Here is a 20,210-nt window from a genome sequence, read left to right on the forward strand (position 1 = left end):
GGGAAGTGGGTTTTCTTTGCAATAGTACCTCTTTTCAGAATGCAATGTTCCTGTTTAATAGTATAGGGCCCTTCAAATGGTCTTGTGGGTTTTGAACAGTGGCAGCTGTTGCGGGGAGAAAAGATAGTCTGGCTGGACAAGCAGCAAGTGTTCTAAAGACAGAGGTTAAAGCCTGGTCCCTTGCAGGCCAGAAGATGAATTCTTATGGGGCCCGCTTGTCACATGGCCCTACCATGCATTTGAATTCCAAGAGCTATCTGGTGAAATTGGGAGAATTAGATAAAAGCGTGGATCACGACAATCCACCTTCGGATCAAAGGTGCGGAGAGCGTACTCCGTGATGGAGTTCTCAGAGGTGTCTTCTCAGTGGACCAACAGCAGGAGTGTCATAAGTGCCAGCACACTATTCCAGAAAAGCCGCTGTGATGGACTCCTCATTTACAGGAAGACGACTTAGAGAAGGGATCCTTCATTTTTTTCTTTTAAATGTTTATTTTAGACTTCTAATAAATTCTTATGTTTCAAAAATTCAGAAGGCTCAAAAGGGCAAGTCGTGAAGTCTTCCTGCCCCTGGTCATCTAATTCCCCTCCCAGAGGCAGCCAATATCATTAGCTTTTTGTGACTCTCTCCAGAGATACAGAAGCAAAGGAAACTCTATGTGGGAATGGATCTTTCTAGTGTTGACTGATACATCGCTGTGTGGGAGATTATCTCTGGATAAAGAGGTGCCTGGGCAGAAGAAGCAGGGCTGTCTCAACCCTTTTATTAACCAGCCTAAACCTGCAGGCCGTTAATAGGTTTAGGTTTTGCAAGGAAGGCTCACTTGATATAAGGAGATAATGGCTGGCACACATGAGAACAGCTAATAAGTGAGCTGCTTTCTCTCTGGGTTGCACTTAAAGGGCCAGGTCCTGATCCACAGTGTGTCTATTCTTTCCAAGGGTGGCTGGGACTAAAAGCTCCACCATCTTCCACAGAGCAATTCTCTACATGTAAAACATCGTCATATGCTTGTATAATTTGGATAAGACTCAGCAGTATTTACCAAACCTTTCACCTGTTGAAAGAAATACTGACAACAATTTGAAAATAATGAATATCATTTTTATGAGTCTCAGAGCCAAAATATTTCTCTCTTGGAATGCAACTCTAATGATGTAATATAAACTAAAAAATAGCAGGATAAATTTGCTTTACTGCCAAGTTTTAAAGAATACTAAAGCGAGGAATATTTATCTTAGTGATAGGATTCTTAATTTTTCCTTATCTGGACATCTAATTTATTAAAAAATTGAATTACAATTGACTTAAGATATTACATTCATTTCAAATATACAACATGGTGACTCTATTTTTATACACTATGAAGTGATCACCATGAGAAGGCTGTTATCATCTGTCATTGTGCAAACTTATTACAATATTACTGATTATATGCCTTGTGCTATGCATTATATCCTCATGACTTATTTATTTTATAACTGGAAGTAGGCATTGCTTAATCACCTTTACCTAATTTACCCATTTTCCTACCAATGTTTTTAAAAGACACTTTGAAGAGTGTTAACCAATACAGTTTTGGGAAAACTTCTTTTTCTTTTTAGGGCTGCACCTGTGGCATATGGAAGTTCCTGGGCTAGGGGTCAAATTGGAGCTGCAGTTGCAGGCCTATGCCACAGCCATGACAATGCTGGATCCAAGCTGCATCTTCGACCTACACTACAGCTTGTAGCAATGCCAGATCCTGAACCCACTGAACAAGGCTAGGGATCAAACCTGTATCCTCACGGAGACTATGTTGGCTTCTTAACCTGCTGAGCTGCAAGGGGAACTCCACATTTGTGGGAAAACTTTTGAAGTGTACCTCCATTCAGCTGTTACCAACAACGACAACAACAAAAGGCTTGCGATTTACTTCTTAAATGCAGCCCATCTCTATTTGCATCTATTAATATTTGCTTAAGCAATGACGATATCAATAGACCATTTTATGGAATACACAAGCAATACTCTACATTTCTGTAGACGAGTGAATACAGGAAAATAGCCAATAGAATTCTGAAAGTAAAAAATATTCTCATCAGATTCAAAAAACATACTGCAAATCTATTCAAATCAAATAGTGTAACAGAGTGAAAACATAGGCAATAGCTCATTAGAGCCTAATAAAGAATCCAGAAATTGATCCATGTGTATATTAAAAGAAGAATTTCACATAAACGGGGAAATAAATGGCATTGAGACAATTGATTGTTGATTTAGAACAAAGTAAAGCTGGTTTACTCCCTTGAATCATACATACAAATAAATGCCCAATGAATGAAAGGTTTAAGTGTTAAAAAAAAAAAAAGTATACATACAGAGTTCCCATTGTGGCTCAGTGGATTAAGAACCTGGCATAATGTCCCCAAGGGTGTAGGTTTGATCTCTGGCCTCACTCAGTGGGTTAAGGATCCAGCACTGCCACAAGCTGTGGTGTAGGTCACAGATGCAGCTTGGATCCTGTGTTTCTGTGGCTGTGGCACAGGCTGGCAGCTGCAATCCGATTCGACCCCTAGACCAGGAACTCCTACATGACAAGGTGAGGGCATTTATTTGTATGTATGATTCAAGGGAGTAAACTAACTTTACTTTGTTCTAAATCAACAATCAATTGTCTCAATGCCATTTATTTCCCCGTTTATGTGAAATTCTTCTTTTAATATACACATGGGTCGATTTCCGGATTCTTTATTAGGCTCTAATGAGCTATTGCCTATGTTTTCACTGTGTTACACTATTTGATTTGAATAGATGTGCAGTATGGTTGAACAGATTTGCAGTAAGAAGAAGAAAAAAAAGCATGTGTAACAATCGAAAGTAATAGGTTTCTAAGCTCGGCCTTCCTCTATAAGACACAAAACAGTGAAGTAAAAATAACAATATGGGCAAATCTGACTATGCAAAAATTTAAATAAAAGACCATAAAAAGAGTTAAAACAGCAACAACAGGTTGGGAGCAAGTATTGTGACACATGTAACAAAGGCAGATGTTGACAGTACTAAGGAGGTTTCACTTATCCGTACTTTGAAAAAGACAACCTGAAAGAAAATCAAAGAATTAAAAAAAAAAAATGGTCACGACAGAACACTGTAAATCAACTATAATAAAAAAATGGTCAATAAAAATACGCAAACATGCCCAAATTTATAGAAATCAAAGAAACAGGATATTACTGCGCATTCTTTAGAATATAAACCCCTCACCACCACCACCACACCCAGAGGTTGATCAGGACGAGGAGCAGACCAGTCATGTTCATAAATTGAGGGTCCTTTTGCAATGACAATAGAAAAGTATCTTTCAAAATGTTGAAAAATAGGAGATCCCATCATGGTGCAGTGGTGAACAAATCCAACTAGGAACCATGAGGTTGAGGGTTCAAGCCATGCCCTTGCTCAGTGGGTTAAGGAGCCGGCGTTGCCGTGAGCTGTGGTGTAGGTTGCAGACGCGGCTCGGATCCCGCGTTGCTGTGGCTCTGGCGTAGGCCGGTGGCTGCAGCTCCGATTGGACCCCTAGCCTGAGAACCTCCATATGCCGCGGGAGCGGCCCTAGAGAAAAGGCAAAAAGACAAAAAAAAAAAACCAAAAAAACAAAAACCAAAATGTTGAAAAAAATATATTTAGTGGATATAGCAAATATACTTACACAACAGAAATACTGGTATGTATGCAAAAATGTATTTATGTATTTATAAAGAAAGTCAAGGCAGCATTGTTTAAATAATGGAAAACAAATTTTCAAAAATATCCATCATTAGAATAATTGTTCAATAATTTATAGCATACTGTATTATCGAAAAAAAGATAAAAGAAAAAAAAATCGGATTTCCCGTTGTGGCACAGCGGAAACGAATCCAATTAGGAACCATGAGGTTGCAGGTTCGATCCCTGGCCTTGCTCAGTGGGTTAAGGGTCTGGCATTGCTGTGAGCTGTGGTGTAGGACGCAGATGTGGCTCAGATCTGGTGTTGCTGTGGCCATGGCGTAGGCCCAAAGCGACAGCTCCTATTGGACCCCTAGCCAGGGAGCCTCCATATGCCGTGGTATGGCCCTAAAAAGAAAGAAAAAAAAAAAAAAAAGCATACTGTATCATCTATGAAATGCCATGGAGACATTAAAATGAATGAAATATATGCTCATATGGATGGATTTTCTAGATGCTATCTTTGTGTATAACTGAGAGGGTTGATATAAATGCATATAAATATGTACACATATATCACACACACATTTGTAAATGTACAGAAAACTGTCTAGAAGGATCTACATCAAACTTTTACTAGTGGTTACCTGTGAGAATGGGAATGAATTTGTGGAAGGAATGAATGAAGTTTGCATTTTTCCCTTGCTGGATTTTTGCCTGGTTTGACTGCTTAATTAGAATATGTAATTTGTGTACATAAAAATACAAACACAAAAAAGAAATGACCTTTAACTTCTTGCTGTACCTACCATTTTTTCAACTGTTCACAGTGTATAAAAGAAGAACCTATTTGGGTATAAACATTTAATTTCCATAAAACAAGAACTTTCATATCAATGCATTTTTAAAATTTGATTACTGCCTATTTTCTTTTTCTTTTTTTTTCTTTTTTTTTTTTTTTTGTCTTTTTGCCATTTCTTGGGCCGCTCCTGCGGCATATGGAGTTTCCCAGGCTAGGGGTCTAATCGGAGCTGCAGCCACCGGCCTACACCAGAGCCACAGCAACACGGGATCCAAGCTGCATCTGCAACCTACACCACAGCTCACAGCAACGCCGGATCATTAACCCACTGAGGAAGGCCAGGGACCGAACCTGCAACCTCACGGTTCCTAGTCGGATTCGTTAACCACTGCGCCATGACGAGAACTCCTGCCTATTTTATTTTTCATATAATGCCACCAAATGAACATAAGTTAATCAGTTACTATAATTTCTAGGAAAACTATACAGAAGTAAAACTCTCCTGAATGTCAAAGACTGGGTTGAATGTGATTCCCACATCTCACGGGTCACGACTCAGTGAAACAAACACATGCCATCTTCCCAGCTGCCCAGAGGTCCCAGCCAGCTCAATGTCACCATAATATCCAGCCACCTTGTGATGATCAATCTTATGGGAGAAGTGCCATCACAGTGTCAGGTATTAGCAGGAAATTTTCTTGGCCCCAGAAGTGGAAGGGAGGAAAGGAGAGGACAAACATGTCTGCTGGATATGAGCGTGGATGGGTCCGTGAGTAGATCATTAACAGGGTGGAGCACTCAAGCAGAGAAAAAGCCTATTCAGGATGTCTGAAAGCCCTACTGCATTTACAAGTAAACGTGAGATAGGAGGACACAAAACAAACAAGGAAGAAATATCTGTAGGAGAAAGGGGAGTTTCTTCCACATACCAGACATTATTATAGGAGCAGTAGTTATGAAGCAAGCAGGCTCCTGTGAGCCTCAGGGAAGGGATTTGCTATTAAATGACAAAGTTCTACCACTGCTTCCTTTATCATGGGACATGCTCCCCCGTGTGGAACACTGCCACCAACAGGAACCACTGCAGAAGCACCATGAGGTGCCCTACAAAGGCTGTTTCCAGCCTTGGGATCAGTATTTGCTTTCTGGAAAGACCTACCATGGCACACTTCATGTAATCAACTGTCCCAGTATAAATTTTAATGACGCACATTTCAAAAATTTAATTGGCATGCAAAATCTTCCAAAAATTGTATATAACATTTGTTACATAAAGCAAAGCAGGTACACGCACGAGACAGAAATGAACAGAACATCCATGACGTGCGGAGGTCAGACTCTGTGATCACCCAGACCCCTTCCAGTTTTAGCGGCCTCTGAAGCGGAAGTGTGTTGGGAGAGAAAATGGTAGGATTATCGTGGTCTTCCATGGCATCAGTGAACACTGGATTCCTTTCTGAGCTATGTCTTCTAAAAGTTGAGTTTCTAGCCTCTCTAAGTTATGTCTACTGTGAGTCCAAAGCAGACACATATGTGCCCACACTGGCTCTCACCGACATATTTTCTGGATATGAAACTTCAAATGAGTCTTTTTGAGAGCAGAATCAATCATGCTAATGCTTGTCTTTTGGCCCAGAAAATAAAACTGAGAAGGAAACCAAAACACAGCCCTTCGGATGTCTTTGAAAGAAAAAAAAAAAAAAAAAAGACTTCATTTTAGAAATGTTCACTAGATGGTGTTGTGCTAAGCTATATTTAAAAAAAAATTTAATTGTGGTGAAATACATGTCACGTGAAATTGGCCCCCTTACTCATTTTTAACACGCTCAATTGCCCTTTGTTTACCTACCTGGTAAACTGTCGACTTTCTTCATGAACTTCCATTTCCGTGCTTTTAAATTCATTTAGTTCTTTCCTTATTGCGGCCTAAGTAGGAAAAAAATAAACAGAATTGTTATTTAAGTCACATATTTTCTCAGCATATATAGCATCAATGAAGCAGACATTCTTTTAAGAAATGTCTTGGAGAAGGGGGTCCCTAATTTCTACTTGGTAAAGGTATGACCAATGTAATATCAATACTCCAGCCAAATAAAAACCAGGACAGATCTCCTTCGAGGGTCACTGACAAAGCAGAGAGAAAGGGGGCCTTTGCCAAACTCACCCTGGGGCCTGATCTATGAGTCATAAACCCCATCCTTGATAGCACAGGTCATGAGATTTTCTGAGAAAACATATCTTTTTCCTATGAAAGTTCTGCATTTTATATCACCCAGAACAAAACGGCTTGGCCAGCTGCCACAGAGCTACAGAGAAGTCAGTTGCTATTTATTCTTTAATAGTCAAAGTATGGACAATTAGAATTAAAAATTTCAGCACAGGAGTTCCTGCTGTGGCTCAGTGGTAATGAACCCGACTAGTACCCATGAGGATGCGAGTTCGATCCCTTGCCTTGCTCAGTGGGTTAGGTATCCAGCATTGCTGTGAGCTGTGGTGTAGGTCGCAGACGTAGCTTGGATCTGGCATTGCTGTGACTGGTGCAGGTTGGCAGCTACAGCTCTGATTCAACTCCTGGCCTGGGAACTCCCATATGCTGTGGGTGTGGCCCTAAAGAGACAACAACAACAAAAAATTTCAGCACAGAACTTAAAGCCACTCAATGAAAATATCAAGTAGAATGTTACTACTATTATTATTTAATGGACACATAATCCATGCCATGTAAATGCTGGGGTTGAAAGAGATACTTCTGTCCTGTCGGGTTGAAAAGCTGAGATATTCATCAAAATGTTAACATGAGTTATCTATTAACAATGCTGGCCGGATCATGGATGGTTTTTGGTTTCAACTTTGTGCTTATCTTTATTTCCTAATTTTTCCACAAAAAAAAAGTTTTTCCTTGTGTAAATTAAAAAAAAAATACCAATAAAAGAATCCCCCAAACCTGAGAAATGGACACTAAAGCCCAAACACAGAATGACATTACAAACCAAAGAGAACAGCTTCACTGAGAGATAAGAAAATCTACTTTGAGATTGGAAATTTTAGAAAAGGAAAAGACAGAGAGATAGCCATGAGGCGTCTCTTTTTTTTTTTTTTCCCTTTGCTTTTTTTCTCTTTTTAGGGCTGCAGCCACTGCACATGGAAGTTCCCAGGTTAGGGGCTGAATCGGAGCTGTAGCTGCGAGCCTACACCACAGCCACAGCAACCCTGGATCCGAGCCACATTTGCGACGCCAGATCCTTAACCCACTGAGTGAGGCCAGGGATTGAACCCACATCTTCATGGATACTATGTTGAGTTCTTAACCTGCTGAGCCACAACGGGAACTCCCCCAATGCTGCTTTCAATGTAATATTTAAATCCTGTACTCACAGACTATTTTGCCTCTCTAAATATATTCCTCTGTCTCTGTAGTTTCTATGAGAAAACCAAGACTGAGCACTGTGGCAATGGTTCTTGCTACTGGTTTTTGGAAGAGGATGAACCCAGTAGAGAAATATTTCTGGGCCCAAGTCCCCTGTGATAAGACTATACATCTTGTTTCACAAGTGAGATTGATGGTGAAGATACTCTGTTTCACTCACTGTAAAAACTGATACCCAGAACCAGGAGCTAAATTACTAAAGACTCTCTATGCTCATCACCAATTAACGTCTATCAAAACGTCTTCTTCCTTAATCCAACTGTCTTTTGATAGAGGAATGATCCATTCCTCATCTTCATAAAGAAGATGTACATATACACATATTACTTAGCCATAAAAAAGAAAAAAATTTTGCCATTTGCAATAATATGGATGAACTCAGAGGGTATTATGTTAAGTGAAGTAAGTCAGAAAGAGAAAGATAGGGATTCCCATGCGGCTCAGTGGTAATGAACCCAACTGGCATCCATGAGGACGCAGGTTTGATCCCTGGCCCCACTCAGGGGTTTAAGGATCTGGTATTGTCAAGAGCTGTGGTTTAGGTGGCAGAAGCAGCTTGGATCCCATGTGGCTGTGGCTGTGGTGCAGGCTGGCAGCTACAGTTCTGATCTGACCCTTAGCCTGTGACCCTCCATATGCTGCAAGTGCAGCCCTAAAAAGACCAAAAAAAAAAAAAAAAAAAGAGAGAGAGAGAGAGAGAAAGACAAATACCATATAGACAAATACTATATGATTTAATTTATAGATAGAATCTAAAAAACAAATGATCAAATATATCAAGAAACAGACTTATAGATACAAACTGGGTATCTATATATATCTATATAGATAATATATCTAATTATATATTAAACCCAACCCCTAGTGGTTGCTGAGAGTGGCAGGGGGGGTAGTAGCTGTGGCAGCTGAGAGCTATAAAGAGGTACAAACTTCCAGTTACAAAAGAAATAAGTCACAGGGATGTAATGTACAACACAGGGGATATAGTCAATAATATGGTAACAATTATCTATGGTGACAGACAGGCCTTCTTACTTCAAGTCCCACACTCTTTCCAACAAAATGAGCTTCAGGGCCTACGTCATCCAGATAACTGTCTCAGCTCTCCATGTGGCATGTGCCAGCTTGTCATTAGAAAAGGTGAGTCAGTTCTAGGCAATGAATGTGATGTTTAGTTATAGTCACTGGTTGTTTGAAAATATATGTCAGGAAGATGTGACTCCAGGCAGTTAAAGAAATGCAACAATTATTTTAAAAATTCACTGAATTAAAACTGTAGTTTTATTCTAAGCGTTACTTCCTCTTACTATTTAAAGAGATGGTTTCCTGAGAGGGTTTTGAGAGGAAAAAAAGTAATTAAATATCCTTTATGCTAAGGAAATACATGTACAAATGAGACCTGAGTTTAAGCCTAAAACATCTTCACATAAAAGTGTAAATGGGATTCATATTTTTTGGAAAGATAATGGGACAGAAAAAGATTGGCTGATGCAATGCGATTGGAGCTTGAATAAGGCTAAGGTGGACCAACGATGGGAAGTCATTCAGCCAAAACTAGGTATTCCTATGATTGCAACAAAACAAGCCCACAGGAGACAGCACTGGCAGCAAATATGCATTTTTTGGTGCCATGAAAATTATGGAAAGGGAAGGGAAACAAACATGACTGAAACTAAGTTTAAAACTGATGAGCGATGACTGGTGATGGAAGGTCTATTGAATTACCTCCAGTCAGCTCAGGGGCCGGCCTGGCCAGAATCCACAGGTGATCTGTTAACTAGGTGGACACTGCTGCCTTTTCAAATAACATGAGCTGTGAGGCCAGGATTAACTAGAACGCCCATCATTCTGATGTCTTTTTCTTATTTCTTGATAAAAATCTGATATGGAACATGGGGGGGGGGATTTCTTAACTACTCATCCAGCTCAATGCCATTGGTAGGTAAATTGTACTCTCCTCTGCTGCCCAGGCTATCATGAACAACCACAGAATATCTCCGTATGAAATTAATATCACAGTCTTTCCCAGGACCTGTTTAGGCAGTGTATTCCTGGAAGGGTAGTGTGTTCTATATTCAGCCTTATGTCCCCAGTACCTAGGACAATATTTAATATACTGTAAGGGTTTTAATAAATGATAACTCAGTAATTTGTTGAACAAATCCATGCATCCTCTGGAAAATTTCAGATTCTCTTTCATTAGATAAACTTGGACTAGAAGGTAAACTGAGATTTTTTCTTCAACTTGGTTTTTTTAGTTTTTAAATCATTTTTTCCCCATTATAGTTGGTTTACAGTGTTCTGCCAATTTCTACTGTACAGCAAGGTGACTCAGTCACACATACATATACACTCTTTTTCTCACATTATCCTCCATGCTGTTCCATCATAAGTGACTAGATATAGTTCCCTATGGTATAGAGCAGGATAAACTGAGATTTTAATGAGTAATGAAAATGTCAACAATGGGGAACAAAGCTTAGATTATCAAGCTTGACCATGAATGTAATACTGCTAAGAGCTACCATTTATGGATGAGCTGGAACTCTATCGATAATCTACTGAATTCTCAAGATAGATATCATTAGCTCTGCTTTACTAGGGAGGAAATCCAAGTTAAATGACTTGGCCAAGGTCAAATACCTACTAAGTGGCCAAGAAAGAATCAAACCCATAACTGCTCAGCTCCAAAGCCTGCAACTCTTTCTACATAGAGTTACCACAGCCTACCCCAGGGAACTGGCAACTGCTGTGTGACCTTGGTCTTCAAGCCAAGTTGATGGTTTTCTTTGGCTCTACCTGTCACCTTTGGGCTCATCTACTTCAGCACAGATATCAATATAGGCCATCTATATTTTGCTATATGTGTATTTGCTTTCGGTGCTCTATGCAAGCTTATATATTCTAAAATTGAAAATTTTATGTTAAAGGTGACTTAAGCTCAATAAAGTTCACAATAAATAAGGCATTTCCCCCAACATTTCTCTTTCCCATTTTGGGCAGCTTAACAAGACTTTGAGATCTATGAGATTTCCCAGAGCACCCAACGCAGTGTTTTCACAGAATGGACATTGATTGGTTATTGACTGATTGGTTACTGATCTCTTTTCTTTATACCCCAAGTTCCAAAAAAATTTTAGGCGCTCCTGTTGTGGTTCAGTGGTAACAAACCCAAGTAAGATCCATGAGGATGCAGGTTGGATCTCTGACCTCGCTCAGTGGGTTAAGGACCCGGTGTTTGCTGTGAGCTGTTGTGTAGGTCGCAGATGTGGCTTGGATCCTGCATTGCTGTGGCTGTGGTGTACGCCAGCAGCTTCAGCTGATTTGACCCCTAGCTTGGGAACTTCCACATGCTGCAGGTGCAGTGATAAAAAGCCAAAATAATAATAATATATTTTTTTAAAAAAATGCAAAGTCGTACCTTAGTGGGGCTAAGAAAAGGGAGAAAGCAGAGGTCGAAATATTTACTTTCACTAGTTTCTAAGCCACTGATGTGACAATGCTGAAGCCTTAACCACTAGGCCACCAGAAAACTCCCAAAGTCTTTTTTGATATGAAAGGTAAATTATAGGTTTTTATATCAATTCATTTATTGAAAAAATACATTATTATCAGAGTACCCGTCATAGCGCAGAGGAAATGAACCCAACTAGGAACCATGAGGTTACAGGTTTGATCCCTGGCCTTGCTCAGTAAGGATACAGAAATCTGAATGAGACTAGCAAACTTGAACTTTCAGACATACTTAGAGCACCATATGCACAAATTGTAGAAAGCATGCAGTTTTCAAGAATATATGAGCCATTTATAATTACTGACCACATATTTTAAAAACTCCTATACATAAGGTCACACCCCAGTCCAATTAAATCAAGACCTAGGTATCAGCATTCTTAAGTTTCCCCTATGACTGCTGCCCGCAGCCAAGGTTGAGAACCACTGACACACAGGATTGCTTTTATAAAAAGCCTTCAGTGCTTATTTTAGAAAGTAATAAAGAATGAAATTAATGATTTATGGAGTCAATCTTTTTTTTTTCCTTTTTGCCTTTTTCTAGGGCCACTCCCGTGGCATATGGAGGTTCCCAGGCTAGGGGTCTAATCCGAGCTGTAGCCGCCGGCCTACGCCAGAGCCACAGCAATGAGGGATTGGAGCCGCGTCTGCAACCTACACCACAGCTCACGGCAACGCCGGATCGTTAACCCACTGAGAGAGGCCAGGGATCGAACCTGCAACCTCATGGTTCCTAGTCAGATTCGTTAACCACTGTGCCACGACGGGAACTTATGGAGTCAATCTTTAGAACATCCAAATAAAGCCCCTCAGAATGGGTGAGAGAAGATAAAAGAACAAATAGCGACACAGAAAACAAACATACTAGTGATGATCAACAAAGCTAAAGGTAGGAGTCCCCTTGTGGTGCAATGGGTTAAGGACCTGGTGTCACTGCAGCAGCTCAGGCTGCAGCCACTGGCTTGGGGACTACCAAAAAAAAAAAAAAAGCTAAAGGTATATCTTATACCTTCTAAAAATATCAATTTTAGGTAAATTAAGAACTTAAATGTGGAATTCCCATCATGGCACAGTGGAAACGAATTCAACTAGGAACCATGAGGTTTGTGGGTTCGATCGCTGGCCTCGCTCAGTGGGTTAAGGATCCAGCATTGCCGTGAGCTGTGGTATAGGTTGCCATCTCAGCTTGGATCTCGTGTTGCTGTGGCTGTGGCGTAGGCCGGTGGCTATAGCTCCGATTCAACCCCTAGCCTGGGAACCTCCATATTCTGTGGGTGTGGCCCTAAAAAGACAAAAAAAAAAAAAAAGAACTTAAATGTGAAAAGCAAAACCATAAATGTTTTAGAAAACATTTATAATTCTGGTATGGGAAGAGTTTGTTTCAAAGAAATAAAATCACAAACCCTAAAGTAAAAGATAGATAAATTGAATGTATTAATTTAAGAATCTCTTTTCATCAAAAGATGCCATAGAGAGAATGAAATGTCATAATCTGGGAGAAGATGTATTTATTTCCAATATATACAACTGAAATATATGAAGAACTCCTATGAATCAACAAGGAACCAATGACCTGGAAAAAAAAAAGGCAAAAGATAGGCACTGCATGAGAGTGGAATCCAAATGCCCATCAGGTATGAAAATATAATCAATCTCAATAACACTTAGTGAGAGGCAAGGTAAGAGCACAATGAGATGTGCTTTTGTCAAGTAAAATAAAAATGAAAACAAAAAAAGGCTGACCATCAAATACTGGCAAGGATGTGTGACCATGGGATGTTTTAGCCTCTGCTGGTGGGAGGGCAAATTGGACCAATCATTTTGGAGAATTGTAGGCTTTGCCTAGAATATCTGAACATACAACTCAGGACCCAGCAATCCCATCACAAGGAATACATGCTAGAAAAAGTCTTGGATGGGTGATCCTGAATATGGTACAAAAATCTTCATATCACACAGCCTGTAAACCTAAAATCTGGAAACTAACCAAATAATCATTAACAATTGAGTAAGTAATTACCTGGCAACTTATGCACACAGGAAAATACTACATTTCCATGAAAAAGAATGAACTATCCCCAAGTGTATGAACCCCGATTGCTTGGTGTTGACTGAACGATACAACAGTCAGAAGAACATTGTATGATTCCAATCATGTACAAACCCCAAACCAGCAAAACCAAGAGACAAATAGGTTATTGTTGAGGGTTATATATGAAGGTGGCTAAACTACTAAAAAAAAAAAAAAAAAAAAAAAAAAAAGAAAGAAAGAAAGAAACAATTAACCCAAAAATCAGGGTGGAGGTTAGTCCTTAAGGAAGGGGGATGCAATTGAGGAGGAGCACATAGGGGCCGGTACAGGTAATACTGTGCTAGTAAATCTGCAAAAAAGTAATACTGTATTCAAGTTCTTAACCTGGGAGGTCTGGGTTAATAAAACGAGTGTCTTCTTTTTATTATTTAAATGTATATTCTTCACTGTATGTGATCTAATTCACAACTGAAAAAAAATAAAAGAGGGAGTTCCCATTGTGGCTCAGTGGGTTAAGAACCTAACACAATGCACATGAGGATGTGGGTTCAGTCCTTAGCCTCGCTCAGTGGGTCAAGGATCAGTGTTGCTGGAAGCTGTGGTGTAGGCCTGCAGCTGCAAGTCCCATTCGACCCCTGGCCTGGGAACTTCCATATGCCACAAGTATGGCCATAAAGAAAAGAAATAATAAAAAATTGGGAAGAAAAAAGAAAAACTGCCGGAAGAATGCATCATAGAAGACCCCACATTGTCGGGGCTGAGAAGGTCATGTTATCCTCTGTTAATGCTCGCCAGAGACTGCATCTGACCTAAAGCTCTGTATTTCCTTACGTCAGTGAAAGACACCACATGGGGCCATAAGGAAAGACTATGGCTGCTGAATGGTGAGGAAAGAGTACAGGAAGGAATGCAGATAAAGCCGTGGAAACCACTGGAAATAAAGTATGAGGTAGAACAGAGCAGAGCAGAGGGCTGCTGCAAGAGGGTGGGGATTAGGATAAGACAGACTCAACTGTCTTAGCTGCGTTCCATACCACCTCGGGGAGGGAATGTGTTTCTCTTTTCTTTTCTTTCTTTTTTTTTTTTTTTGGCTTTTGTCTCTTAGAGCCACACCTGTGGCATGTGGAGGTTCCCAGGCTAGGGGGTGAATCACAGCTGTAGCTGCTGGCCTATACTACAGCCACAGCAACGCCAGATCCTTAACACACTGAGTGAGGCCTGGGATCGAACCCAAAACCTCATGGTTCCTCGTTGGATTCGTTAACCACTGAGCCACAACGGGAACTCCAGGAATGTGTTTGTCACAGTCCATGCCAAGTTGCAGGAGACCTCAATGGGAGGATGGGCAGTAGGGGGCCTCTCACACCCCCCACTGTGCTTAAAGAGATGCCTTCAGGCCTCAGCTGAAGGCTGGAAGGGCTTGTCTCAAACTCCTCCCTCCTCCACCCTCACGCACCCCCACAGGACTCCATACCCTCTGTCACATCTGTGTCCATGCCTATGTCCTCGGGCACAAGGCCCTCAAGGTCAGGTACCCCTAGGTCCTCCTAGGGAATGGACCGGGCCTGCACTCAATGCAGGGAGCTGGAGATGTGAGGGCAAGAAATCACAGTCATTTACAGCCAGGTCTTGGTAACCCATAAACTTGACAGTTCTTTCAGGAATTGATGGTGAGCCTGACAGAGGACCTGAGTATCACAATTTCCTTTCATGCCCACACGGCCACCCTCCATCTGCATGAGTCCACCCACCTCTGGGAAGTCTCCTTTTCAGGGCACAGTCCTCAGCCTGTGCTCTCTCTCCATCCTCAAAGCTTTCCTCTTCACCTTTTCTGCACACGCCTTGACCTGCTGCTCCACTGATTATACTCTATCACTCACTGACTTTTTCTTGTATATACTCAACCTTTCCCACTTTTTTGGCTCCTTCCTCATGGCATAAAAGATTGCTCATGTATTTCCCACAGATCAGAAAAAAAAAAAAAATCACTCCCTTGATATTCTTATTTTCCAAACCTACTCACCTGAGACCGTGGCCTCCACAACCACTCTCCCTCAAGGGGCAATCTTATTGTATCTCTTCTTCACAGCGAGCCTCTTAAGGTTGTGTTTTATTCTCACTGTCCCCTCCACAGTCAGGCTTCCCCCGTTAATCTACTAAAATGCCCCCTCTTGCTCTTGCTCCACTATGAACCACAGGACTCCCTCCCTAGGTTACTGGGCTACATCTTCTCTTTCCCCCATTTCACAGTTTTTTTTTTTTTCTCCCACGGCATAGGGAGGTTCCCAGGCTAGGGGTCGAATCGGAGCCATAGCCATAGCAACGCCAGATCTGAGCCACATCTGCGACCTACACCACCGCTCATGGCAATGCCGGATCCTTAACTCACTGATCGAGGCCAGGAATTGAACCCGAAAACATCATCGTTCCCATTCGGATTTGTTTCCGCTGTGCCACGATGGGAACTCCCATCTCACAGTTTCTTTTCAGTGTTTTTCTAATGTCTCTTCATAAGTGTCGGGTCTCTCGGGTGTATTCCCAGCCTCCTCACCTTCTCTTCTCATTCTGAACATTCTTCCTTTGTGACTGTACTCCTTGCTAGTTTTCATTTCTTCTTATGAGCTAATAATTACTGAATCTGTATTTCCAATATGAGCCCGACACATAGCAGGTGTTTTACAGAATGAAACCTCCTGTTAAAAGGGCATCAGTGCAGGGTGTGACCAAATACCCTGTTTAAGTATGAAGACTGGGTGTGGTATGAGTTTATGCAATACCAAATTTTGCTTAGAGACCAAAATTAGGAACCATTATTTGGGATATTGGGAATGTTGCAAAGTGAAGAATTTAAAAACAAACAAATGGTTGGAAAAATTCTTTAAGTGACCATAAGACTCATAAAATAATTAGTCTTTCTTTATGATGGAATCCTCTACATATTTCAGTTATTCTGAACTGTGATATAAATTAAGGGTTGTGGCCACAATCTGTTTTTATAAAGTTTTATTGGACCACATATACATTCATTCACTTACATATTGTTTATAACTGCTCTCATACTACAAAGGCAGAGCTGAGCTATTGCAACAAGGCCTGGATGATTCACGAAGCCTAAAATATTCACCCTCTGGCTGTTTATAGAAAAACTGTGCCAGGCTTGATATAGATCAGTATCTTTTCCACTGTTAACATATCCCTTTAAAAAGGATAACTTGCATACAAGTTATATTTTCTAAGAGTAAAGATAAATAATGGGTGTGGGAAAGCACCCCCACTTCCAGTCCAGGTTTGAATGCAGGCAGATTACATGGTAACCAAGAATCAGTTTTGTCTGAAACTTAGTTGAAAGAACTACACTGATACTATTAAATATGCCACTTAAGTGCCTTAAATAATCAAAGGCACAAAATTATTGGGATATTTGGTAATACCTAGTCCCCCAAGATGACTAACTAGGGGCATAGTAGGTATTGGAGCTTTTAGAAAAGCAATAAAGTCATAAATAAAAAAAATCATGGCACAAGCCACTGAGGTTCTTGCCTTGTCTGCAGGTGTTAACCTGGCCCAAGGCTTGTCTGCTCGGCGATCATAGTCTGGCGAATCGGTGACTTCTACATACTCATTAAACCGCAGGATCCTTCGAGCTTGTAGCTCTGCCACTGTGGGTCTCAGGCTGAGCTGCAGGAAGATGGAGAAAAAAGGATGAGTTCAGTAACCCACATACGGCCTCATGGTGGCACATGTTCTGTAGAGAACTTCAAAGTTATGGTTAAATAAGGTCACTTTTGTGTATATATACACACACACACACACACACACACACACACATATATACGTATTAAAAAGGCAGCAGCAGCATCTTGGGAGTTTCTAATGAGAACTAGAAAGCGGTCTGCCCTAATTTTGAGACTATAAAAATCATCGTTGTTAGATAGGTCAGAGTCTTTGGCAACCATCAGCATTATGCTATTTTCCCCACCTTGCCTGGCGCTGTGCTAAAGGCACCTGTCAACTCTGACATGGGGAATAGGAAGCAGCACAGACACAACAGTAATCCAGATAGAGGATGGCTGGTTTGAAGACGAATTTATCAAGACAAAAGCCCTACAACTTATAGAAATAAGAATAAAAAATCTCTGTTCTACTGTATTAAACTTGTATATTCAGAAATGCACAAAGTTACAGCAAAGAAATGGCCCAGTGAAGGGTTTGCCTACAGCAGTCTTCCCTAAGAGTCTAAGGACCCAGGCCAAGGTGACATTTACCCTTGGCCAGAGAAGCTAATGTGCAGGAATGAGGAGGAGAGACTTGCTGAAGAGTGCACTTCAGTGAGGTCACAGCTGCTTCAAACCAGCTACAACTTTTAAGATGTTTCTAATAACCTGAATTCCCCCTGTGGTCTTTTTTGTCAATTTCAAATTTATAGTTATATTTAATCTACCCCACCCTGCGTGTATTTGCTTTCCTCTCTTGGTCCCTTCTTAAGTCCAAGAATAAGACAGAAATGGTTCTGAGCGACTAAAGAAACTTGGCCCCTGGTTGACAAGCATCACACTGAGGTTCATGCCTTTGCGGCCTTTCTTAGTTGGGAGATGTCATAGCATTGTGGGAGAGGTGGCCTCAGGCCTCCCTTTTACCCACTCTGGGTCCATTTTCAGTATCTTCTCTCTCTCTCTCTCTCTCTCTCTCTCTCTCTCTCTCTATATATATATATATATATATATATATGCGCATACACACACACACACACACACGCAAACACACTCACTCACACTCTCACACACACTCTGTATACAGCCAGACTATCCATGGTCTAAGTCCTCTTGGAAGTGCTCCTTATTTGTATGGGCTCAATTTTTGGAAAAATTAAACACTCTCACAGAAAATGTTTTTGGACATTTTTGTGGTCTGAAATATTCCCTTTCCTCTGTTTCCTCCTGAGTAAAACCAGAGAGTGAACTGTCAATGCTCATACTCAAGGCATTAGAGGATTCTTAGAAGGCCTGGGTCTACACCCTGAGCCCACTTAACCTGGGATATGGCAGTTGTGGCTCCTTCTAGCTTCTTAAAGCCCTGGCAGGTGATGGAAAAGGAAGGAATAATCTAAGTGGTTCTGTTGTACCCTCAGTTCCTGACCTATCTATACTGCTAGCTTCTTACTGCCTTTCCAGGGCAGGTAGGGTTCAGGAGGCATAGAAACCCCTGCCTTTGGGGACTTCCCAAAAGGTAAGTGACCAACGGCCACAAGGGTCAGAAATTCTCCATCCAGTCTGGCCCTTCTGTGCCATGCCAATTGCAGGGTGGCTTTAGCACTTTGGGATACTCTGTGCCTAGGGCAGGGAGCTCTGTGCAGTGGAGCCAAGTGCGGAGTAGGGCAGCTCTTGTGCCTCCATGAAGTGCCCGGCTGGATTAAGAGACTGCATGTGCTGGAGCAAGGAGGAGGGCTCGCTCACGGCTCATCTGTAGTTGTAACTTAACGGCCACTGAATTGCTAAAGAGTCATATCTAGATGGTCGATTGACAGGGTCTTTTTTGGCTTGATTATTGTCTGACTTTTAGGATCTTTGAGGAAACATGAGATGAATGAAGGATCTTTTCCCCTAAAAAATCAAACCCAAAACTTCTCAAAATACAGTCTCCAACCTCTCCATGGGAACAGAGTGCTTCTTCTACCCGCCTTAGAATCCTTTTGCTGTTAACTCCCCCGCCGGCCCAGATAAAGGTAGTTCGAGTCACCCATTTCGCTGCAAATGTCATATTTTACTCATCCTGCTTTAATCCAGGTGTGAAATGTATGTCTGAAGAACTACTGTACCATACGAGGTGTTTATAATTAAGTATAAACTCTGAGAGGGGTTAATTTTCTCTAAGACTATGATTATTTTAACACTTATAGAAAACAGTGATGGCTCTGGTATCAGATTTACATTTTCATAAATGGTAAAAACAACTGTTTGAGTTTGGGAGGTTAAGTCGTTTTTGAGCACTGGATGTAGGCAAGCTGGATGTTACTTACCCAGCTCAGCATCTTCAGTAGTAAAAAAAAAAAATATTTATTCAGTGTTTCCAAGACCACACGGAAAATGTGAGCATTTCAAAAATGGTTTTCTCTGAATGGGAGATGTTTGCGTGATTTTCTAGTCTTTTTTGGCATTAAATTTTTTTCACACAGGTTATATGTCATTTTCATGATCAGAAAATGCGATTTAAAACTTTTGATGGTCAACTTTTCAAAATCAGCATGTTATGCAATTATAAATATAAACATAATCCATATTGTAAGCATTACTTTGACTTTAATGTCAATGATAAATTAGTAGTCTAATGGGAATAATTATTCCTAAGTATCAGATTTACATGTAGAGAGTTGATCTGCATTTAAAAAAATAAAGTATATCTCAAAATACACATGCTCATTAACAGTCATAATTCCATCACCTTTCGGCTGAGTCTGCGTTTAAGTTCCATTTTTGCTTCTTGCTCTTCTTCTTCATTCTTTTCTGTTTATTAATGGGGTGGCAGTGGTGGGGGGAGGAAAGGCACAAAAACTTAGTTACTATAAATGATTATATAATCAAAAAAGTAGGTTGGGCAACAATTATTTGACTTCACAGATACTCATCAAATACTCCACTAACATCTTTTAAAAGTTTTCAAAAGATTCTGCAGAAAAATCAATCATTAATTTACAGATATATTTTTTCCTTATAGGATTGGTTTATTTACTAATTATAAACCTTTTTTGCGTCCT

At 40.7% G+C, this 20,210-nt stretch overlaps 1 protein-coding gene across 5 annotated transcripts in view; it reads right to left on the reverse strand.

The window, feature by feature from the left end:
• PHACTR2 (phosphatase and actin regulator 2) overlaps positions 1-20,210 on the reverse strand; it is a 279,919-nt gene that overhangs the window by 10,450 nt on the left and 249,259 nt on the right. For all 5 annotated transcript variants that reach the window (XM_047770043.1, XM_047770039.1, XM_047770038.1 and 2 more), the window contains 3 exons: positions 19,898-19,959; positions 17,000-17,137; positions 6,337-6,413 (listed from right to left, as the gene is read on the reverse strand). In XM_047770043.1, coding sequence (XP_047625999.1) covers positions 6,337-6,413; positions 17,000-17,137; positions 19,898-19,959 — 277 coding nt within the window. The remainder of the gene's footprint in view (positions 1-6,336; positions 6,414-16,999; positions 17,138-19,897; positions 19,960-20,210) is intronic.

Source organism: Phacochoerus africanus, chromosome 2, assembly GCF_016906955.1.
Source record: "Phacochoerus africanus isolate WHEZ1 chromosome 2, ROS_Pafr_v1, whole genome shotgun sequence".
NCBI classification, from domain to species: Eukaryota; Metazoa; Chordata; class Mammalia; order Artiodactyla; family Suidae; genus Phacochoerus; species Phacochoerus africanus.